General features: G+C 35.9%; 1 protein-coding gene across 10 annotated transcripts in view; it reads right to left on the reverse strand.

Moving 5' to 3' along the window:
- The window catches only part of LOC121372522 (fibrillin-1-like), a 69,916-nt gene that overhangs the window by 42,752 nt on the left and 799 nt on the right, over window positions 1–26,365 (reverse strand). For 8 of the 10 annotated variants that reach the window (XM_041498887.1, XM_041498883.1, XM_041498888.1 and 5 more), the window contains exons 2-6: window positions 5,450–5,491; window positions 2,824–3,189; window positions 2,249–2,413; window positions 725–847; window positions 407–529 (exon numbers count right to left, since the gene is read on the reverse strand). In XM_041498887.1, coding sequence (XP_041354821.1) covers window positions 407–529; window positions 725–847; window positions 2,249–2,413; window positions 2,824–3,189; window positions 5,450–5,491 — 819 coding nt within the window. Of the gene's footprint in view, window positions 1–406; window positions 530–724; window positions 848–2,248; window positions 2,414–2,823; window positions 3,190–5,449; window positions 5,492–8,821; window positions 9,078–26,365 lie in introns of those variants that run through there. The other 2 variants (XM_041498880.1, XM_041498881.1) reach the window with 2 other exon arrangements.

Here is a 26,365-nt window from a genome sequence, read left to right on the forward strand (position 1 = left end):
TTGAACGATACCTTGCCTTTCAAATATATTGGAGGTTGACACTTGCCAATATGACACACTGCCGAAACATACTAAAGTTAGGCTTGTGTATGTTTCTATCAGATCACACAAATGGACTGTACAAATACAAATTGAATTTTGTCCTGTGCAGAGATTCCAGTTTAAACACTAACATTTTGTTTTCAATTAGGTTTAGTCATTGCTGATGAAGAAATATTTTAAAATATACAGGTAAAATTTACGAAGCCTGTTTTTTTTTTAAACGCATGTGTTTGAAGTATTGTAAAAGTATGTAGTTACACACGTGTAAGATATAAACAGGCTCTGTGAATTCGGCCCATACTATTTTCTTTAACTGGACTTTTAAATCGACGATAAATTAAACAAGGTACCCGTTGCTCCTCACCTGCACAGCTGAATCCATCACCAGTGTATCCCGAGTTACACTTACAGTCATACGACCCTTTAGTGTTGGTACAAACAGCATTACTACTACAGTTGTGTGTTCCAGTACCGCATTCATCAACATCTATACAGAAGACGAGAACATTCGAATTATAAAATAATATCCATATAAGAGCGTTATATTTCTGGAAACACATTAGGGGAAATTTTTGTCGTTCATATGAGAATCATTGTTGAAATATACACTCACCAAGACCTATTCCAAAAATGAGATTATTAATTAATTTGTATGCTATTATTTACAATATGTTTATTATACCTTGACAAATAAACCCCATTCCGCTATATCCAGTTTTGCATCTGCACGTGTATGTTCCGTCCAAGTTGATACAGTCTGCCACAGGTGGACAAATGTGAGTTCCAGCAGAACATTCATCATCGTCTGAAATATAGGAAAACAATCGATAATATCAAACAAACAAAAATCCACAATTACCGCTTGTAGAATCTACAGCGACTCGTGACATCATTAGTGTGCCATAACAATTTTCATCACATGACCTTCCATAAATAGTGATATTGCCCTAAGACGGTCCCACGGGTCCGATCAAAAATGATATTGCCATGTGAGATTTAACCAATGAAAATAGAGATGAGACAAACTTTTATCCAATTAATGAGTAGGTAATGTAATGCAAAGTCAACAGCTAGTTCTAACGTAAACAACCACAAACTCCTGAAGATAACATATTTATTCATACTGAGTTTAATTCCGCAAATACGACAATTACAAGGTCAGCAATCGTTAAATTGTGTAAGGAATATCTTGCAGATGTAGAAACGTCATACATCAAAATGCAGTTGGATTCGGCATTCCCTGGATTTTATGTTACAAATAAAGAATGCATTTGGAGGTACTCGGTAACTGTTCAGTTTAAATATATGTTTCAGATTTATTACTTTTTGTTTTTTATTTTGCTTTTAATATGATTTTGACACTCTTGCTGATCATATTGTCTCTAATTTAGATTTTGTCGTGGTAATGTTTCAACTGTTTATTTTCGCATTCCTATGTTTGTCATACAAGTTCATAATATTATATGACGTCATTAAATTTCATAACTTAAAACGCATTGTGCCGGAAATTATAAGCATTGGCGTAGTTCGATTCCGATAAATAAAGCAGAAATGTACGAGTGTTATGGATGCCATTATGTAATAACACAATTATTGACCACATTTCGGGCAATATCAGGTTTTATGGACCGAAGAAATTGATATTGACCATGGCTAATGGTTCATAAAACCTTTTATCTCGCCTTCATATAAAATACTCGTATTTCACTGGTTATTTAGCCTTGGACAAAACCTTTATACCCCGCGTGGGCGTAGTCAAATATCGTATACCCTACCTGTAACATGATATCGTACTGTTGTAATAATATAGCTAATTTTGATTTTGAAATGACGTCTGTATTTGGCATCTCTTTGCAATAACCATAACTGGGTAAATGACGTTTCCGTTTTAAGAATGCTGGAAAAATTCCACTGCAAAATGTTGACACTAATTTGTTATTGTTAATAATTATTGCTTACTAGTTAAACATGTCGGCAAGATAAATTCGTTGCAGAAGCATCACCCGGGGATTTGTATACCCTCTGTATACTCTTGTAGGCGAGGGGTACAAGAGCATACAGAGGGTATACAAATCCATAAACCCCTCCTGATGCTTCTACTACTTATAATATTGCCCTCAGTGAAGGTCAATAATCGATCAATATAAAGTATTTATATGTAGTAGCATGCTGTAAAGGTAAGAATAGGGGGATATTTGTTGTTTACCTGTACAGGTTGTACCATTTCCCGAGAACCCAGCCTTACAGGTACAGGTAAAGGATCCGAATGTGTTGGTGCACAACGCGTTGACGTCACAGTTGTCTGAGTCCTGTTCACATTCGTCTACGTCCACAGTGGTATTCGTCCCCAACACGCAGCTCATGGTGAATTCTGAAACATAAACAATATATTATGTCAGTTTAATTCAATTCAAAGTGCGCTAACACGTAACAGTTGTATCTAAAAACGTGTTTTTGAAATGTTATCCTGTGTCAATATTGCGGATATCGCTTGTAAAGAATCTTAATTAATCTTGAAATGTGTTTTATTGAGTTGTATTTCTGGGTTGTTGGTTTTTTTGGGTTTTTTTTTAGAGGGAATTGGTTTTCAAACGCAAGAGAGAGAGAGAGAGAGAGAGAGAGAGAGAGAGAGAGAGAGAGAGAGAGAGAGAGAGAGAGAGAGAGAGAGAAAGAGGAGGGGGAGACAGACTGACAGAAATTGAAGGAGAGAAAGGAAAACAAAGAGAAACAGAGGAATCAGTCGTGTGGTAACTAAACGGCCTATAATATATGAGTACTAACTTGCAGTAGTTGTGGAAACTTTCAGACAATACCCGGTGTCAATATCTTCTGTCAGTTTCAAACCGGAAGTGGTTTTTGTCAATCTTATTTTCCACGGGGAGGTTGTGCTGATGGCAGCGAGTGTCTGAGAGAAGCCGTCGTTGGTGCAGTTCCATGTCATGGATGATGTCACCCCAGTACTGATACTGAATGTTGCGTTGTCGCACTGCACACTTCCTGCCTGTGGAAATGTCGAGGAATAGGTCATCGACTGGTTGACGGTCGGAGTAATGGTGCATGTGCAGTCTCGAGCGTAACTCTGCATGAGCCGTCCATCGAGGTAGACGTCATTGCCGAAATAGTAGTTGAAATCACACAGGTTCACAACTGGAAGGAAAAGAAAGGAATGAGTATTCGTTGAATAATATAATTGTAACCAACTGTGTTGACAATGTGATGAGAAACCTCTTGTGCCACGCACCGTTATTCTGTTGATTATGTAGTTAGCTACAACAGGAGAACAGATACCACAGACTATGGTTTTGCCACTTGTGGAGACGTTAAACAAATATTCCTTTAATTACATTTACAAAACGTGATCTAGCATTCCTCCAATTGAAATAATAATGTTTTCCAATATACACGGACAGTAGGAGTTCTGTTTATGTCTATATATACAGATTATTACGTTCATGTCCGGGAACCAATTTCACAAAACATCATAACGTTACAATTACGTTCAGCAGTCACGCGTATATATTACATACAGACAATTACAGAATATAAATCACGGCAAAGAGAAAAGAAAATATTTATGCATGGTTTGAATCATGAATTTAGCACCCTAGCTTTGCAAATAAATGTAAATTTACGATCGTTAAATTATTGGTATAACTGTATACACCACACATACAACAGTTCAAAATATGCATCAGTTACTTCCATTAGATCGTGTCCTTATCGTGACACGCATTCCATACTTACACACACGTATGTGTGTAATAAGACATACAATACTTGTAAGAGTGTGAGTATTAACCGTTACGGTAAAGTTATGGTGTGTTTTCCTTTAATTGGCTGAAGGTCGTTTGACCACACATATTATTCGAAAGTGGAATAAAGACGTTATTTTGTTCATTAAATTTTGTTTTTGGTAAACATACATTTATTATCCCCAGCACAATCTGACCACGTCACGGTTGTGAGCCTTGACGTCCTGGCTGTACAATAAGGATACAGTATATAAGTTATGTACATTTATAGTCCGAATGATATAATATTATGTTACATATCAACATAAATCGTAGAGAGATATACAAAATTATTTAGATTGATAGTGTATGATTTATGGATTATCAAAATGCACTAATATGTAATAAAAAGAGATAAATAAACAAACAAATAAATAAAAATATAATAAATAATATTTAAAAGAAAATAATAATAATAATGAGGGGAATGTATTTGCCGTTTACATGCTACAGTGTATTTCTAAACATTGTACCAATGTTTTTACTGATATCACTTACTAGAGCAATGTTGTGTCGTTTTGCTCCAATAGTAAAAAGTGCGACAAGGAATGTAGAGATCTGTGTTTATAAATAAAAGTAGCTATGTTTGTACGTTTTGTTTAACGCCCAATAGCCTGTGTATTCTCTGTGATCTGTGTTTATAAATAAAAGTAGCTATGTTTGTACGTTTTGTTTAACGCCCGATAGCCTGTGTATTCTCTGTGATCTGTGTTTATAAATAAAAGTAGCTATGTTTGTACGTTTTGTTTAACGCCCGATAGCCTGTGTATTCTCTGTGATCTGTGTTTATAAATAAAAGTAGCTATGTTTGTACGTTTTGTTTAACGCCCAATAGCCTGTGTATTCTCTGTGATCTGTGTTTATAAATAAAAGTAGCTATGTTTGTACGTTTTGTTTAACGCCCAATAGTCTGTGTATTCTCTGTGATCTGTGTTTATAAATAAAAGTAGCTATCTTTGTACGTTTTGTTTAACGCCCAATAGCCTGTGTATTCTCTGTGATCTGTGTTTATAAATAAAAGTAGCTATGTTTGTACGTTTTGTTTAACGCCCAATAGCCTGTGTATTCTCTGTGATCTGTGTTTATAAATAAAAGTAGCTATGTTTGTACGTTTTGTTTAACGCCCAATAGCCTGTGTATTCTCTGTGATCTGTGTTTATAAATCAAAAGTAGCTATGTTTGTACGTTTTGTTTAACGACCAATAGCCTGTGTATTCTCTGTGATCTGTGTTTGTAATGAAACAGCCGATGTATTTCTGTAACCCATGTTTGATACCCAATAGCCGATGTCCCTTTAGTGATCTTTATTTGACATGTATTTTTGTTACCTTTATTTGGCACGTAATCGCCGATGTGACATTTCTTATCTTTGTTTGACAAAGAATGGCCGATGTATTTTGTGATCTTTGATTGTGATCCAATAGCCGATGTAGTTTTGTGATCTTTGATATCCAATAGCCGATGTATTCTTTGTGAACTTTGTTTGACACACAACATGCCGATATAGCGTTTGTGATGTGGTGTCGTTAAACATTCATTAATTCATTCCAAGTCTGAACTTGGTATTAAAGTATGATGCTACAGAATGGGATGTGAGATATCGGCTTTAAACTTACCCGGAGTACCATCATTTGGACACAATGATTCTGCTACGAACACTGTAAAACAAAACAAAACGAAAAACATTGGTAACATTACCATAGTAAATACATCTAGTAAATTAAGAACTTTTAAGCCATAACATCATGACGTTTTATACACAAAATACTCTATTTTAAAAAGCCAGAAAATAGAGGTGCATTAATATATTGCTAAATATAAAATAATACGTAGCCCAATCACGTTTAAAGCATATATTTTGTAAATCAGTAGTTATGTGACTTTGAAAAAGTGTCCTCAATTTATCTGACATGTTTAGAATTGGCAAATAGGTTCGCAGTAGGCGTCTTTTATCTATATGTGCTCCAGAAAAAAAAAAGTTATCGGGGATTCGCTTGAAGCTCTTTTGTATTGCCAACGCCATGCAGGCGTACAATCTCTACAGTGCAGGCAGTGAAACGAATCAAGGAAGAATAATGGAGTCCTCTGTAGTTAGACTTAATAGACACTTTTAAACTAAAATAGCAGTAGTTATCCCGCTAGGTTCGCTATTGTGTTTCATCAATAAGGAGCTTCGTTCACTGTCTTTAAAGGTACTCTCCTGAGTTTTTAGCCCTAGCAAAACTTCCGATTGGCGACTCACCACGCAACAAATCCACACAAAAAAAAAAAAAAAAAAAAAAAACCCAGACACACACACACACACACACACACGTGTACACACACACACACACACACGTGTACACACACACACGTGTACACACACACGTGTACACACACACATACACACACACACACTCATACACACACACACACACACACACACAACAGCACAAAGTTGCCAACTTTCTTCTCTTGCAACTTCCACGACTGTCAAACTGCTAGTCTGAGCGCTCTTACAGCTCGATTGTCGTCGTATACGACTTCGACGACCGATTAGCTATTAATCTGAGCGCACACGTCGTAAGGTGGAATTTGGGGAAATTACACCACAACCGTCGAGTTGGCCAACTTCGTCGTGTCAGTTGGCAGTCTGAGCCTAGCATTGTCTTAATGTTTTAAACATAAAACATTATACGAATAAACATAGGCGTATGGACTCCCATTTTTGTGGGGAGCAGCGTGGCGTTTGCCCAAATTAAACGAAAATGCCCAAATCTTGATAACAACATTTATTCATATTAGTATTACTGCCAAACAGCTATATAGGGCTGTAAACGAATCACTACGCGTATTTGCGTGACTGAATCACAATTAATTTTGTGGGTAGAATGATACATTTGTAGGTACGAAATGATTTTAGACAAAAATCAGTATAGAGATACTACAAAACATCACGATGTCCAAAAATGCACTGCGTATATAGATATTCATATTCAAAACAAAGAAAAAGTAAATTAATTGTAATTTTAATAATGTAACAATATTTAATGTGCCGAAAACCTTTTAAAGTAGCTACAAGCTCAGTTTGGTCCCTTGAACACTGAAACGCGTTGTGTTGTTCATTTCAATGGTTTAACCTTTAAAGTTAGATGTTTCAGAGTATTTGAGCATGATTCAGCTTTAACGTCTCATTGTGTTACAGTTTACATCAAAACATGCGTCGTCTTTCAAAGATGGTTAGTCATGCGGTAACGAGAATACTATTTCACTAGAGGTCTCGCTAGATATTCGAGTAGTTCTAAAATTACATACCCGTCAAGCAGGAACTTCTTTCATTAAAGGGACAGACCATAGTTTTTAAACTATAAGACATATTTTTCACCTAGACCTTTTAACTCTAACAAATTTGGATACAACAAAGTGAAACAAGAGTCTGTGACGTTAAAATACCCTTAAAATAGACCAAAACGCGATTCAATAACCGTTACTTCTCAGACGCACGTGCGTTTTTAAAATTATGAAAAATGCATTTTGTGGTATTAGAAACACCAGAATGACCAGAAACTCTTCGGTTGTACGGAAATGGACAATCTAAACAATAAAATATAAGCAATGTTTTATTTCATTGATCATAAACGGTACTATAACATGACGATACACAGTACAACAACAAACGAAACGCGAACATGTTAATATATAAAATTCATGACAAAATTAATTCCGTAAATATACTGTCAAAATCGGCCTAAAATATTCACAAGACTTTGACACTGATAATAAATACAAAACCTAATGGGATTCATACTTAATAATCTTTAAATTAACAAAATATCTAAACCCAGTTCGCGATTCTTTAGATATTCAGTATATATTCAAAACACATCAAAATCTTTAATCTGTTTCAATCTTAATCTTTTTAAGGGCATATAAATTGTATTTACCTGTTTGGAAATGCCCAGTCAAAAACAAGCGTCGCACTAAAGTAATTAAAATTAATTTTTATCTAAATGCCATAGGTTATTTCAACGACACATCAAAATTCCCCCTATACCTTTTATAAATAATTTAAAATTGTCCCATTAATAAGTAAATTATCTGTCTCACATTCTACCAATGGCCATGCCAGAGATTGGGTATGGGGGAGACCTTAATTGGATAGAGGCACGTTAATAATAGAGTTTACGATTACGATTACGATCGAATGAGAACTATTATTTATTTACTACTTATGTATTAAAAACTTTGTCAGTACACAATTTAAATATTTTATCTTAGCCATTCTTCTTATGTATTATTTTGCACCAAACAACAAGGTTCATACTTCATTCCTTAACAGTGCTAGACAGATTTCTGTTGTATTTCAATAAAATTATGTCAGTTTTATTACAGAAATTTTTTAATATCGCCTCCTTGACCATGAGTTTTGTGTGGTATACAAACACAACATTAGGCGATTTTTTTTTTCAAAAGCCGAAGTAGGGGTATTTAGTTTTGTTTATTGTTGATTTTGGTTAAGACATATCCTAGAACATATTTAGTTTTGTTTATTGTTGATTTTGGTTAAGACATATCCTAGAACATATTTAGTTTTGTTTATTGTTGATTTTGGTTAAGACATATCCTAGAACATATTTCAGGCGGATTACATTGTCACCTTTGGGCATTTTGAGATTAGTTTGAGATATATTTATTTAAACTAACCAGCAAAAGCTTAAAATTCACCCCTTGCGTCTCATCAATGTCCGACGTCCCTGCGTCGGCTTTGAATTTGGAACTTTTTTGTAATCAGATATACTGATAACCGATGTCCGTCCAGGACATCGCGTTTCAAAACTGACAATCAGTTAATTATTAATCAAGCAAACAACCAACTAAATAACCGCCCAACCGATCACCGATCAATTAATAACTTTCTGTTCTCTCCTTTTAAACACGATTTATTTTATCGCCTTTCAGTGATACGCACGTAGGCACGCCTGTGAACGAGTCTGTACCACCATCCTTACCTGCGTTTATCCAAATCAATAGACACGGAAGAAGAAACATCGTCCGAAAACACCTTTGTGATCTGGTGTCTGCTGAAATCCACAATTCCACAGCTAACTACTAGTTTTATTACATCTGTTACAACTAAAATACATTTAATACACGCAAAAGATGTTAAAACAGGTAGGTGAAATCTGTGAAACGATCTATGCACCGACCAGCTTGTTACTTTACTCGTTTCTTGAAAGCGTGATCAAGGTGGTTGGCTCTATTAATGCTTCGAAGCGTGGCTTCCATCCAAATACGTCTGAGAAACCAACCTCTTCCTGTTACACACGCTTTTATTCTTTTCTTTTTTTCCCACGTGACTTTTTCATGTAATTTCTCAGCATAGTGTATATCCTGAGCTTACACTGCAGCTATCAGACAGAGGCAGAGAGAGAGAGAGAGAGAGAGAGAGAGAGAGAGAGAGAGAGAGAGAGAGAGAGAGAGAGAGAGAGAGAGACACACAGACAGACAGACAGACAGAGACAGAGACAGAGACAGAGAGTGATGGATGTAGAGAGCCAGTACCCTAATTTTTGTTGTTACTTTATTATTGTATGTACACGGCCCATGTTTACCCTTGGGTTATTTAATTGTAAGCAAGGGGCTTGGAATACATAATAATAACAAAATAATAATAAATGCTTGAAACATTGGATTATTTTAAAAAACACTTGATGCAAATACACATATTATGAATATTAATAACAAACAAATCTAATTACTATTTAGGACTTTGTATTAATATGTTTAGCTGATCTCTGGTTTGACTCCCGCGTGTTTACGTCAATTTTTGATCGGTTCGGAACACGACCTGGCAGACAATTTTGAAAACTTAAATGTTGAAAAATGCTAAAATACAATGTGCTGCTTTCTGTATTCGTCTTCTTCTTCTTCTTCTTCTTCTTATTATTATTATTATTATTAAATTCGTGGATAGCACGGCTGATAATCTAATCATGCATAACATATTTATTATGCAAGAACCAATTCGGGCGATCTTCCTGACATGAGCGAGATGATTTTTTCTTGCCGACTCGAAATTTAGGAACTTGTAAATATAACTTAACTATGCCGTAGCCCGAGTAGTCTGTCGTTCGAGAGCTATACTCTGTTTGCGTGAAAAGGTAACTGATGAAAGAAAGAAATGTTTTATTTAACGACGCACTCAACACATTTTATTTACGGTTATATGGCGTCAGACATATGGTTAAGGACCACACAGATTCTAAGAGGAAACCCGCTGTCGCCACTACATGGGCTACTCTTCCGATTAGCAGCAAGGGATCTTTTATTTGCGCTTCCCACAGGCAGGATAGCACAAACCATGGCCTTTGTTGAACCAGTTATGGATCACTGGTCGGTGCAAGTGGTTTACACCTACCCATTGAGCCTTGCGGAGCACTCACTCAGGGTTTGGAGTCGGTATCTGGATTAAAAATCCCATGCCTCGACTGGGATCCGAACCCAGTACCTACCAGCCTGTAGACCGATGACCTGCCACGACGCCACCGAGGCCGGTATGTAACAGATGAATTGGCATACAACTCTATAATGAATACAGTTAAAATTCATATACAAATATATTATTCAGTTTTAAACCCATACCAACTAAAATAATCTTTCTTTCTTTTTTAAAGAATTCAGTGCATGGGCTAAATCTTATTTTATACTGTTAGGTATGAAGACAACTGATGGAACAGCCAACATAAAGCATGCACGGTCCCACCTTTAGTCTCGGTGTACAGCATTATCGATTACTTTGATAGCAATAGGAAATGGTTTATTTAACGACACACTCAACACATTTTATTTACGGTTATATAGCGTCGACTTAGATAGCAATGCAGCCGAGGATGTTGTAGCAGGTTTGTATTCAACCCCTGTATTAAAAATGAAATTAATCGATATAATTTGATGGCAATTTATTAAGAAACTTTTTATTTGCACAATATATTTCGTAAAAAAAGAGAAAGATTTTGTATGGGTTTAAAACTCAGTAATATATTTTAATATAAGTTTTAATGTTACAGTTATTTGCCAATTCATCGGTTCCCTTTTCATGCAAACGGATTATAGACGGAGCTTTTGATGGTTATCGTCGCTTTCTGCAAGCTAGAGATAACTGTATAGCGAAACCACGGAATGGAATCCTACCACACTGTAGGCAGAGATTCCCGCTCCAATAGAAAACAAATTTTGGCAATCAGCTTTTCCGTTTTTCGCTACAGATATATTTCTGACGGCAGAGAGCGATCATAACCGTCCAAGTGTGTCCATCTAGCTCTCGAAGGTCAGAGGACTCGGGCTACCTATTTCTTATCTAAACCCTTTAAAAAAAGGGAAAAAAAAGAGAAGATAATCTAGTACGCTGTAAAAAAGCAAAATCCTTACGTTTGAATTTGTAACGATAAAGTGGCCTCAAATTCGAGGATCCCCGAGATATTGTCAAAACTCCTGTGATATTTTGTCGATCTTTTCAGCCGGGTGTGTGCTTGTGTCGCTCGAAATGTACACCAGAGTTGATGAAACTCTTATTTTAGACCATGTTGTCGCTACATACGAAAACTTGAACTACTTTTGATTCTTTTTTTTTTCGAGAACGGTTTATAAAACGCATAGTCAGTTTACATTTAAGAATTCCTAACTGCTAAACCGGTAGGAAAGAATCACCTCGCTCAAGATCACATACTGGTGCACAACCAACCGTAGATAGAGAACAATAGGCCATGTGCCACAGCACACCTCGTGCGAGCTCTCTATCACTGACCTACATCCACCCTGATGTGAAGTGACTACAGTGCAACGTGATCATTATTTATCCGTGACAAAACAGATGAACTACCTGTTCTTAGTTTCTTAAAGTAAGACCAAACAAAATACATTTCTGGTCTCTGGTTAGCGCGACCGTCGATTTTGACTCTCGAGCGTCAACATTTTAGTTTTTTTAATTTCCCGCGGTAAGACGTCGATTTTTTGCAGGCCTTTTCTTGATATGACATAGGACGTGCATTCTGATTTCAATTTAAATATGTCCTTTATTTCGGTATTAAATATACCTACCTTTTCTATGCAATCCATGCTTTAAAAACAAACAAAAAAACAAACAAAATTCTGCAACTTTGGTTTGACCAGTGACCGATTTTGTTTTTCCTAACAGGCACTAGTTTTTAAAACACTGTGGAGTATTTGTAATAGCTATTTTTTTTAAATTTAAATCGGACATTACTTAAATTTCTTTATTGTTCAGATGATCCGTTTCCATATATCTGAAGTATGTTGGGTTAACGTGGTGTTTCAATCAATACGAAATTCATTTTTCTTTTCTATTTTTCAAACGAAGTCTATTTTAAAGGCATTTCCCCTTGTATCGACACAGACGCTTGTAACTGTATTGTAGCTAAGCTAAGGCTCAGATCTTATGCAACTGCCAGTGAAAAGGAAGCGATCGGGTTTGATTCACGTACACCGCTTGTCTCCACGGACTGTTCATTGGGTGTGTATATGATGGGGAGTTTATATGATCATCCGTGTTGGCGTCTTGGCATGACTTGAAAATGTGTACGAGGTCTGTTCTAAAAAAACCCACCAAAAACGTATCAATTTGTTCACATCGGGTACGTAATTTTTTGTATGCATTTCTTTTTCCAATAACTCGACAAAAGGATAGAGAAGGGGCAGTAGTGCTACCTTAGGAGCTTTGTTCAGAAATGAGAGAGACTGGTCTTAATATAGGTCTTCATAAAAGAGGTGTGCCTTACGATAACTGGTAATGTCCACCCTTGATGCTCTTCGACTAGTATTCTCAATGTAGTTAATTATGGCGACGACAAAGGAGAATATTGAATAGGAGGAAGTGGTGGAGGGAATTGAGGAGGAGGAGGAGGAGAAGAAGCAGTGAACTGAGAAGGTGAGGATTGAAGAGGAGCAGGATGGATTTGAGTAGGAGGGTGTAAGGAGTGTCTTTGTCTCGTCATATTAGATGGAATCTCCAGTGGCTGTTTTTCTATATACGAGGCACTGGATAGAGATTCGTGGAATCAACCCTTTTTTCTCTCTTTTTCTGTTTTTGTCTTTTTATTGTAAAATAACCGATGTATTTTTGTCACCTTTATTTGGCACGTAATAGCCATGTGATATTTCTTATCTTTATTTGATAACGAATAGCCGATGTATTTTGTGACCTTTGTTTGACACCCAATAGCCGATGTCCCTTTAGTTACCTTTGTTCGACAATAATAACCGATGTATTTTTGCCACCTTTATTTGGCACGTAATAGCCGATGTGATATTTCTTATCTTTATTTGACAACGAATAGCCGATGCATTTTGTGACCTTTGACTGTTATCCAATATATTTTGGACTATCTTTGACTGAATCATTTCTAATTTCATTTGACCATTGGATAAATTTGTACGTAAGAAATGATTTTAGACAGAAATCGGTATAGAAACATTACAAAACATTACGATGTCGAACAATAAAGTGTTTATATAGATGTCCATATTATAATGAACAAAATGTAAATTAATTGTAATTTTGATATTGTAACAATATTTGATTTGTCGAAAAACTTATAAAATAGCTACAAGCTCAGTTTGGTCCCTTTAACACTGAAACACGTTTTGTTGTTCATTTCAATGGTTTGACCTTTAACTTCGGATAAGGTTAGATGTTTCAGAGTATTTGAGCATGATTCAGCTTTAACGTCTCACTGTGTTACAGTTTACATCAAAACATACGTCTTTGAAAGACGGTTAGTCATGCGGTAACGAGAATAATATTTCACTAGATGTCTCGCTAGATATTCGAGTAGTTCTAAAAGTACATACCCGTCAAGCAGGAACTTCTTATATTAAGACTACGTCTGGTTTTAGCTCGCAGCGAGAATCGGGGGATTGGGGGAACGTGTAAACAGAAACACGGTGCAAACTAAATAGGCCTAATGATGTTTTGTTTGTTGTTGTTTTTTTGTTTTTTTTCCCCCCTGCTACACAAGAATGACATGTTCGACAAATATTCGTAAACTTAACTTAGTATTAGTATTATTAATGGCATTCGACTGACAAATATCACAAACTTGTAATGTAGAAGACTACTAGGCTTGGAAGTATTCACAAGCAGATCTTTATTTCGCGGATGTTTGTTTTAATTTATTAATTTTTGTTTCCAATAAAGATTTGGGTTCCAAAAGTAAGCTTAAAGGGACATTCTCGAGTTTGCTGCATTGTAAGATGTTTCCGACCAATAAAATATTTCTACGATTAAACTTACATATTAAATATATTTTCTTGTTTATAATATCAGTGTCTGTATATTCTATGTGTTTCTGGTCGTCTTAATATTTGTAAGAAGCACAAACTAGATTTTGTCTTCAAATAATTTCGTACGTATGAAAAAATTGTTTTTAGGAAATAAATTGAAATTTAACCTAGTACAAATATTATAACGATCAGAAACTCGTTTAATATACAGACACTAATATTTTAAGCAGAAAAATATATTTCATATGTAATTACAGTCGTCAAAAAGTCTCTGTTAGTCAATAGCATCTTAAAAATTGCATCAAACTCAGGAATGTCCCTTTAACGATGGCGCTTTGTTGATCCGGAATGTTTAAGATTGTAAATCGAAAACCTGCAAATATTTCTGTTAAAACGTTACATTTGTGGGGTGTCACGGGGATCCTATAATACCCGTAACTGAATGAAACACGATTGTCCAAATATCTCTCCTAACTGTATATCTATTAGATCTCTCTGTAACAGGCAGTTATACCCGCTGGCTCGTCTAGGTATGATCAGAGATAAGATCTTATATAAAGTATATATTATTATAGCACGTTTAGTTCACTAGAAAACACAACAAACACACAATACACTTTGGAATCTGTATTAACCTACGCTGACAAATGTACTGCCGCAGTAGTTAATTAACAACAACAAATAATAACAACCCAGAACTGATCACTTAATTAGTTAATCTCTAGGTGTCTAGTTTACACAATATGCTAATCACTTCACCGTGACACAACACCCACACGTGTGATAATTGAGAAACGCTTCCAGGAGAACTTAATTAATAAAGGAATTACAAATCTATTCCTAACTGGTTAATTTTTAATTAACCCTTACTGCTCGTTCAATAACGTGTGATAATTGAGAAACGCTTCCAGGGGAACTTAATTAATAAAGGAATTACAACTCTATTCCTAACTGGTTAATTTTTAATTAACCCTAACTACTCATTCAATAACCTTGTAATACAGACTTAATACTGGTACCTATCACAATAAAGACAATAACCTACAGTTTACCTAGGTCCTCTAGGATGACTGGCTAAGCCTTAATAATTATTTAGGGCAGTGAGCCTACAGTATACTGCGTCAGATGACCGGCAGCACCGTCTAAATAATATTGGTATAATACAGTATTAAAATATTTAAAGTCACATCAATCACATCAAGGTTATACAACAGAGCAGAAATGATATTTACCAAGTCCAAACGGACTAACGTTCCCCGGAAGCCTACCAATATGTTTCTCCCCGATATTTCTAAAACCCTAGTTATTTATCCTAAAAGCCAAATATCGCCTGGGGGCACAACGCGGTACCTCACGTATCAAGTGATATTTCCACAGCGACCACGCCGGAATATTTTTCTTGATGGTCAGACTTACTGTCGCCAGTTCGCTAGAGATTTCATGGTCGCGCGGAAGTATTACGTAACTACTGGCCACATGGCCTCCGCACCTGGGTTGGGTGTGTATTGGAAAGTACAGCTCGACGACCGTCGCGCAGAGGTATTACGTAACAAGTTGCCAAAGTACGGTTGTTACGGACAATACATTGGATTGGTACTATAAACTGACGATACATATTACAACAACAAAAGAAACGCGAAAATGTTAATATATAAAATTCATGATAAAATAATTGCGTAAATATACTGTCAAAATCGGCCTAAAATATTCTCAAGATATGGACAATGATAATAGATACGAAACCTAATGGGATTCATACTTAATAATTTTTAAATTAACGAAAAATCTAAACACAGTTCGCCGCGTTTCTTTAGATATTCAACTAAGGATTGTCTGTTGGTCTTTTACGTTCATCGGGGTATGAACAAAATAATCATCCGCAAACTGTGTGAATCGGCGAAGCAGGGAAGTGACCTGAAATGTGTGTTACAGTCTTGTTTGAAATATTTTATAATTTTCATGTTTTAATAAAGAAAAAAACAACAACAACAAACAAAAAAACTCCAAAATACAACTAATAAGGAAATCATAGATTTACTGCTGACTATTGAAGTATTATTTTCTATTTCGTCAACAGTATGAGTAGTTGTTAAAATTTTCGCATTCATTTTTATTATGAAACCAAAAACATATTTCAATAAAACATTTTGAAATAAGTCATTTAATAATTGTTAATATTTTATTCTTTGTTACTTTAGATTAGAATAGTTCAATTAATTAGTCGAAACACCTAACCTGAATCTCCAGGTCCTCTTGTACTGGCGTTGTCTGGCTAATGGATTTTATGGCTACACTATACTGAATACATTGTATTCGTACAGGCCCGACTCTCCACGAAGCTATGTTACAAAGTAGGTTAGCGTGCAACATGCAAGATAGAGTGATTAAAACACAAAGAGTGTATAAAAGTAGGAACAAAACACTAACTTATTTACAAGACGGAAAGCAGTGAAAATGTGCAGATAAAAATTAGTGAATATAATAAAAATAACACGTTAAGTTATTCAGTTAAAACTGACTTATTTATTTATTTTTTAAGAAAGTGTAAGATGACTTTCATTTTTAATGTATTACTTCCAAAATAAAACCAAGTGAGTCATGATGATTCCCTTTTTTCCGGACGCTAGGTGGAACCCTGCATCAGATGTCTTGGTATGTACTGTCCTGTATATAAGATATAAATAGTTTAGATTGTCGTTCAACAATCACGATGGGGTGGGTCCATCATGTTATGTGCTATACGTTACATATCAGTTACGCCGTTAACATTATTTACGTAGGAATATCAGGCACGGATCCAGGGTGGACATATCAATGACACAGCCAGAGGACGAAGACCGGGGATTAGGACGAAGACCGGGGATTAGGACAAGGAATCCGTATTCGTACATCATTCCCACTTGTGAGAATCTACAGGGTTCCACCCATTGTCTGTTTTGTTTAATGACGCCACTAGATCACATTGATTCATTAATCATCGGCTATTGTATGACCAACAACTAGTAATTTGACATATAATCTTAGAGAGGAAATCTGCTAACAGTGACAAGGAATCTTTTATATGCACCACCCTAGAGACATGATAGCGTATACCACGGCCTTTGATAATGCCAGTCGTGGTGCACTGGTTGGAATGACAAATAGTCCAATGGGCAACCAACGGGGATCGAACCTAGACCGACTTCGTATCAGGCGGGCGCTTTAGGGTCCCATCCCATCAGTTAACACTATGGTGCATTATGTTTTAATGGATGTCATCCATCCAATACAAAATTATGCCTAGTTTATTAACTTTACCTCAGAATAAATCGAAACTTAGTATGGATGTTTGTCCACTCCGCGATATGTCTGCAGAAGGACGGGTATAGAGTCCATTCCATGTTAGGTTTATGCAAGATGCAAGATGGAACCACCTGATTTAATGACAAAATACATGTACGTAGTAGAATGTATCTATCATTCTTATAACTCTATTGATGATCAATCTACTGACACAATTACTAATTATTACATATACAAGGACAGATCCAGTATGATTGAAAAGGATGTGTAGTGCCCTGAATTGTAATAAATTACCTGAATTGTAATACGTGCCTTGAACTGTAATAAAAACTGCTCTGAATTGTAATACTGACTTGAATTGTAATAACAACTGCCCTGAATTGTAATAAACGTTTTTAAAACCTGTATTTATATTAGGCACAAAAATCTTCTACATGGCTTCCAATAAAAAAAAAAAAAAAAAACAAGGTTTTACCATATTTTTAAATACATGAATAAGATGTTACATACCAGGTAAATCTTCCACTGTCAGTGTATCCACAACTGTAGACACTGTCATAGCCAGCAACACTGTCTTGTTAACCGTAATCCTACCAACTGGGGTCCGATCGGACCCCGGGTGGTATATTTTGTATGTCAAATTTGTATTATCTGCACTTTGGTGTCTAGATTTTAGGAGTTTCTTGATCTACCCTAGCCTGCTTCAGGGCATGTGTTACTTTCAGATGCTGGCAGGGTATTAGGTTGTAAGATTGATTTTTATTCTGGGGTCCAAACCGACCCCAGCAAAAATTGGCCTGTTGTACTGTTCGGCAACTGCATAGATGTTGGGGCTGTGGCTGCATTCATCATATGGCTAGTCAACTTTCCTGAGTGGAAGTTATCTGAGGGACGACGACGACGACGTCTTTTCCTGCTGGAACTAGCACAGGAGCTGATCATGCCACAGGTCCGGCGCCGGTCCTTGATACCAACATTGCAGGCGCCGATCCGTTTGGCAATGAAGATGGTTGGCGTAGTAGCTCCTGGTCAGCCACAGCAGGCTCAACAGGCAGTGGGTGTTGCCAAGAGGGGAAGATGTTGCCTGTGTCCTCGTCAAGGCTGTATGTTCCGATCACAGCACCCAACAAGTTGTGTGAGAACAATGCCTATAATGCCTATAAATCCAAAAATGGCAGACTATTCAAGTTGAAAGAGTCAAAACCTATGTTCCTGCAGGACATGATGATAGATAATCAATTTATTTTGTTGACGATATTTCACGTTATAGTTTGGTACAGGAATATGCCATTGTTTAGTTCAGAACACGTCAAATGCCAATATTAGCTGGGGAAAAGAGCAAAATTTGAGTGATATTTCCTAACAAATGACTCATCAAGGAATGCATTGACTACTATTCTGTTAGTTTTGTGCTATTGTCACGTGTATGTAGCCAATAGAGCATTTAAACAAGCAAAGGTCTTTTGTGATACATTTTTTTCTGTTCTAAAAAAGGAAAATATCAGTGGGGTCCGAACGGACCCCAGTTGGTAGGATTTGTATGTAAAATGTGTTGGTAGGATGAAGGTTAAGATTAACCAATCTGCAAATATTAGAGCTTTACAAGTTACAAATAATGGATAGGTGTCACAGACTCACACTAATAAGTCATCGTTGAACAGCAGCAGTATATATTTTATTAGACGTAAACACACAGTTGATAGGCATTACAAATATTAAATAACCTTGTACATGTCTAATACATATATCATTAAAAGGGAAAAACAATTTACATTGTATGGAAAGTGATGAAAATGTTCAATATGAAATGTAGTAATAACTAGCAATATAATAGAGCGTATGTGTTTAATAAAGAATATGTATATATTCCACTTACACATTATAATGTATCTGCGTGGTTGCCCCCTAGTACATATTTACACAGTGTTATTTGCTGCTTTACAGTATCAATGCACAGGAGACTATTAGTTGTATTTATTTAAAAGAGGGTGGTCTTGTGTAATAATATGGTGTTATATACCTGCATCTGATAGTATTGTAGAAAGGACAGATGAAAAGAAAATGATATTTATCTTCAACAGCTTTCATATTACACAGTTTACATACTTTATCCTTTTTGTCGGTATTGTTATATCTCCCAGTTTTTATTTCAAGACTGCGCAGACAGTCTGTACTTGTATACTATTTGTTTATATTTGTAGATACTATTGTTTTATCAAGCACGTTCATACAGCAGCATTACATTAAAGTTAGCTTACTTAGTTCTTCTTCCATCTTGCACTATGTTAAACAACATTTAAATGCAGTGGTATACATAAAAGACACAAATAGAACATTCATGTTATGCATCACGTTATGTCTTTAAATATTTAAATTGGTTGAAAGCAAATTTCACTAAAACATCGGTAAATGTAGTGCGTTGCATTATATTTAAAACAAAACAAAACAACTATCATACTAGACTAATGTATTATATTTGTAATACATGGCAGTATTTCTTACGACTGCGTTCAACTGCTCGGGATATATTGTGTTATATTACCTCTCACTGGCATTACTCCTGGTCGTCTCCGTTCAGCTTTCTCGTCATTGCTTTTCGTTGTGGACACGACTTACTAGAACGTTTCTGCTTCACTTCGTTAACTGAGACGAATGTTTTGTTCGAACACGATTAATGCAACAGCAAATACTATTTTAAATTAGCAGCAAACTGTCAACATGCTATTTGCAAGCATGCTGTCAAAATATGACAGCATGCTAGTTTTATATCTAACTAATGTTCAATACAAGCGTGCTATTAAAATATGACAGCATGCTAGTTTTATATCTAACTAATGTTCAATACAAGCGTGCTATTAAAATATGACAGCATGCTAGTTTTATATCTAACTAATGTTCAATACAAGCGTGCTATCAAAACATGACAGCATGCTATATTTATTTGTAATTAACAATTGAATCCTGCAATTAAATTATGACAGCATGGCATTTGTGTTTCTTAATAATGCTTGAAACAATCATGCGATCAAAATATGAAAACGACGCTTTTCGAAGCATGCTGTTTTAAATTATTATTGACTAGTCTTCGGTACAACCTGCCATCAACATATAAGCAATGTTTGATAGAAGCATGCATGGAACTGTTTATTTTTAATGTTTCATACAACCCTGCAATCAAACTATAACAGCAATTTATTTTTGTTTTTACGTAACGTTCAATACAAGCATGTAATAAAAATATGGTAGCATGCTATTTCTATTTAGAACTGATGTTAGTTTGTTCTAACTAATGTTTGATACAAACGTGCAGTCAAAATATAACAGCATGTTTTAATTTCTACCCACTGTTCCAGAGAAGCATGTAATCAAAATATGAAAACATGCGAATTTTTCTAACAAATGTTTGATACAAGCATACAATCAAAATATGACGATATTATATACAATATTTATGTGTAAATCTGAACGACAAAACTATTATCTGCAATAAAGTTCGTATGTGTGCACAATCTTCGATACAAGCATGCCGTCAAAATATGACAGCATGCTATATTTGGTTGATAATAATAGCCCACTCGACTCTACAGTGTGCAGAGATACGGTCTTGATCACGTCGCACGGTTTTGTATTTCAGATTCTACACAAGGATGCAATCAAAATATGACAGCATGCTATATTTAGTTGAAATTAATACACATTCGACTTTGCACTGTACAGAGTTACAGCCTTGACCACGCCTTACGGTTCCGTCTTTCAAATTCGATACAAGGATGCAGTCTAAAATGAGAGCGTGCTATTTGTATTCTCTAACTAGTGTTCGATCTAACAATGCTATACAAATATTTATTGATTTCTAAGGTTTGATACAGACCTGCAGTCACACCAAGACTGAAAGCTATTTTTATTCCTAGGTACAGTAAATGGACAAGAATCTTAGCTGCAGACCCATGTCAGTGATATTAAAATCAATAAAACATGCCAGAAAATAGTAAAGATAGCTAAGAGGTTATCAGTCGCCCCGGAAGTTGGCCGAGTGCATATTGCCTTAGCAAGTTCTAATGGTCGCTACCCAACCAAACCCCCGGGGCGACCTACCCTCAATATAATATATATTAGAAAAAGAAATATTTTATTTAACGACGCACTCAACACATTTTATTTACGGTTATATGGCGTCAGGCATATGGTTAAGAACGACACAGATTTTGAGAGGAAACCCGCTGTCGCCACATAGGCTACTATTTTACGACAGGCAGCAAGGGATCTTTTATTTGCGCTTCCCACAGGCAGGATAGCACAAACCAAGGCCTTTGTTGAACCAGTTAGGGATCACTGGTCGGTGCAAGTGGTTTACACCTACCCATTGAGCCTTGCGGAGCACTCACTCAGAGTTTGGAGTCGGTATCTGGATTAAAAACCCCATGCCTCGACTGGGATCCGAACCCAGTACCTACAAGCCTGTAGACCGATGGCTAACCACGACGCCACCGAGGCCGGTTATATATATTAGAAGGCATGTGTTTAATACCAGTGTTAAAGTAGGGCATTACAATATAACAATACTATTAACGCCAGTATAGTACAAAAAATTGAATATATCGTATCCCCGCGAGTTACCTCAAATATTAATATTAGAATGTAAAACAAAGGCTATCAACAACCTGTCTATTAGTTTTTTATGACGTTTTGAAGGATTTAATAAATTAAAGGCAGTAAAAGGGATATTGTTTATTTTAAAGAAATGTACCAGTTTCAGTTTATTTTGTCTATGTTTAGTGTAATTGATCAAAAAGTGATTAACATCTTCAGTTTTGTTACACACTAAACAATTGGGTGTATATAATTTGCCAATTTTAAATTTAATATCATTAAGCCCAAAAGATACACCCATTCTTAGCCTTGCAATTATTTCAGTGGCTTTAATATTAAAAGAAACTGGTTCAGGTGTGACAACCTTTGGTTTAATGTGGGAGTGCCATACCCTGGCGTTATGGTCCCGTTCTGTTTGCAACAAACGGCCAAAGTATGGTTCCGCTAAAGAGCAAATCTCGCTGAAGTTATGTAAAACCGAGACACCAACCTTAACGTCTAATAAAGATTGTTTAGCGTTCTCATCAGCCAGCTCATTGCCTCCAATACCCACATGGACCGGGACCCATTCGAGGACAACCTTTATATTGTTGGTAATTAATTTATTATATAATTTATAAATATTCTTAACAATTTCCGGTCGGATAGTATCACTGCCCGAGATAGCCTGTAGGGCACTAAGGCTGTCCGAGAAGATAACATATTTATTAGGGCTATTACATTTATGAAACATATTAATCCACTTCAGTGCATGTAAAATTGCCAAAAGTTCAGACGTATAAACCGATACATTGTTTGCAAGTCTCTCCCTAAAGACAATCGGTTTATTAAAATTGCCAACATTTTTAATAATTACGGCCATACCAGCTTTGCCAGTGAAGGGGTCCTTTGACCCATCCGTGTAAATCTGAACATCATTTGGGTAAAATTCTCCCACCACTGCTCAAAAAATTTAATTTTTAAAAACTGGATTTTCAACTCTAATAATTTCATTGCGGACGTGGAATTTGACCTCGGGCTTGTCAGTCTGCCAAGGGAATTCAAAATTGGCAGTTCGGCAATACCGAAGTCTTGTGAACATTTATTAATATACGTCACAGTAGATATGTGTCTATCACGGACAGATTCAATCTCTATTGGTTTAATATTGTTTATAGGAGAATCAGGCACCAGATTTTTAAATGCTTAGTATTATAGACGGGTTTTTCCGATTGTCGCCCAGCAGTTTATACCGTTGTCGATAGATGGCGCAACCATACGGCCGCCATTAAGGGAGTGAAATTCATGCAACAATAACATGTGACGGCATTGCATCTTGGTGCAATTTCAGTATTTATGACTTTCTTGGAACGTTTTGTAAAAGCCAAACCAGTCTCTCGAATAATTCAACCTCATTCAAAGATTGTATATTCATATCAATGTCAGTGGAAATGTGTGAATGATTAAAAACATCAATAATAAAGCACCTATATACGCCAATACAAAAGCATAGCGAATAAATTAAACACGCGCAAGTAAATGAGTTTGATTGTTATTAAGTGAAACGTTACTGAATATATCCTAAAATATAAAAAAAATATTTCAATTACCGGTATGTACGTTTGTAGAAAACGTGGTTTACCTGTTTAAAAAAGAAAGACTGACCTTAGATCTAGATGTCAACGTTTAGCTGTTACTATTATTAGCTCTGGGATATTCCAGATGTGATCACATGGGGTTGAAGTGGGACGCAGTTCACACTTTCAAATATTGCTCTCTTATTTTTAATTTATTATTTTTTATATATAAATATGAGTTATCATGGTGTTAAATGTGTGTAAATAAATGATAAATAAATAATTTATTGACGTAATACAATGCAGGCCACACCAAAAATTATTATTATTATTTATTTATTTATTTATATTTATATTGTTATTATTAATTAATTAATTTATTAATTAATTAATTTGTTATTATTTTATTATTATAAATATTAAAAAAATTATTATTTTTTATTTCTAGAAAAACAAATTAAATTAAATTAATCATCCACAATATTCAACACTAAATTACCCTGAAAATTCGCCTCTGGTTAGTCATTAGGCCTAAAAGTTCGATATACGAACCCCTTTGACACTGGCGATGCCCAAGACAAATACAATCAAAACAGGAGCATAGGCGGGGGGGGGGGGGGGGGGGGGGGCATCTGATACTGTTTTAAAGTTCAATATATTAGGCTATACAGGTGTCCAGGGAAATTATATTTGCTTGCATAAGTTTAAATTATTCGTTATGCTTTTGTATTCAATTTTATATACATGCTTTATTATTTACGTTTTTAATTATTAACACACTTCCACCAACTTTGATATGAATCTACATTCTTTAAATGAGGTTGAATTATCCGACATACTGGTTTTGCTTTCAGAATATGTACTAAGAAGGTAATTGTGACGGAACATGCTCTTAACTTTGTTTTCGCCTGTGGCGATATTAATTGTTTCAGAGGGCCGTGTGCGGTTCCAATATGCACTTAAGCCCAGATGGGCACTTTGTTACGTAATACCTCTGCGCGACGGTCGTCGAGCTTTTTCTAATACACACCCAGACCAGCTGCGGAGGCCATGTGGCCAGTAGTTACGTAATACCTCCGCGAGTGCGGTTTTGACGACCGTGATTTTGGCGACTAGGCGTCAGCAAGTCTGGCCATCTAAGGAAAATTGTCGTCTTGGTCGCTGTGGAAATATCACTTGATAGGGGGAGGACCGCGATGTGCCCCCAGGCGATATTCGGATATTTATGACAAATTACTAGGGTTTTAGAGATATCAGGGAGAAACAGATGGAAGGCTCTAGGGGATCGTTGTCCGTCCGGACTGGTAAATATTTTATTTCTGCTCTGTGTATAACCTTGATGTGATTGATGTGACTTTAAATATTTTAATACTGTATTATACCAATATTTTTTAGACGGTGCTGCCGGTAATCTGACGCAGTAAACTGTAGGTTCACTGCTCTAATATATATAAAGCTTAACCAGTCATCCTAGAGGACCTAGGTAAACTGTACGTTATTGTCTTTATTGTGATAGGTACCAGTATTAAGTCTGTATTACAAGGTTACTGAATGAGTAGTTAAGGGTTAATTAAAAATTAACCAGTTAGGAATAGAGTTGGTAATTCCTTTATTAATTAAGTTCCCCTTGAAGCGTTTCTCAAATTATCACATGGTGGGGTTGTGTCACGGTGAAGAGATTAGAATATTGTGTAAACTAGACACCTAGAGATTAACTAATTAAGTGATCAGTTCTGGGTTGTTATTATTTGTTGTTGTTAATTAACTACTGCGGCAGTACATTTGTCAGCGTAGTAGTAATACAGATTCCAAAGTGTATTGTGTTTTTGTTGTGTTTTCTAGTGAACTAAACGTGCTATATTACATATACTTTATATAAGATCTTATCTCTGATCATACCTAGACGAGCCACGCGGGTATAACTGCCCGTTACAGAGAGATCTAATAGATATACAGTTAGGAGAGATATTTGGATAATCGTGTGTTTTATTCAGTTACGGGTATTATAGGATCCCCGTGACAGTAATAAATACTGAAAATGCAACCAGATGCAATGCCTTCTAATGTTATTATTGTGCAAGTTTCACTCCCTTAATGGCGAACCGATCACGTGATTCTAAACATGGCCGCGCACAGTACCTTGAAGGTCACTGGCCAATAAACCCATCTATATAAAAGGAATATTTTAACAATTGCGACAAAGTGCGGCAAATAACCAATGTTAACACCTTCAGGAATACTAGCACCCATTTAGTCCCGACATCTCTACATCTCTATGGTGTATCAACAAAGAAAGTATGAATCTAGGATGCATCTAATTGCCTCTGGGCAGGCTAAGCTTGACCTTTGTAGATTCACTTACTATGACAGTACACTGTATGACGTATGAATTAAACAATTAAATGGAAAAAGAAAACAAATTTATTGAGAACGACTAAATTAATGCATCCCACCATGTCGAAAGTTGATTTATAGTCAGCTGTCTAGCACATAACCATTAGCAGTACAGATGGCAAAACAGAGAAAGAAACAACCATGTACACACACACACACACACACACACACACACACACACACATATACATATACATATACATGTATATATATATATATATACTGTTTTGTAATAGGCATCTATATTGGTTAAAATTTGTCGGTAAACAAATAAAAACAAAATGTTATTACCGGAAATAATTTTTATCAATTTCGTCAACAACGGAATTCCCGAAGATTCCATCATTTCTATCTTTATCCCAATATCGTCTGCACCGTGAGAGACAGTGACAATTCAGGCTTTAAACGACCCCGGTTTTGAAATGAGACACA

Source organism: Gigantopelta aegis, chromosome 4 (assembly GCF_016097555.1).
Source record: "Gigantopelta aegis isolate Gae_Host chromosome 4, Gae_host_genome, whole genome shotgun sequence".
In the NCBI taxonomy this organism is placed as follows: Eukaryota; Metazoa; Mollusca; class Gastropoda; order Neomphalida; family Peltospiridae; genus Gigantopelta; species Gigantopelta aegis.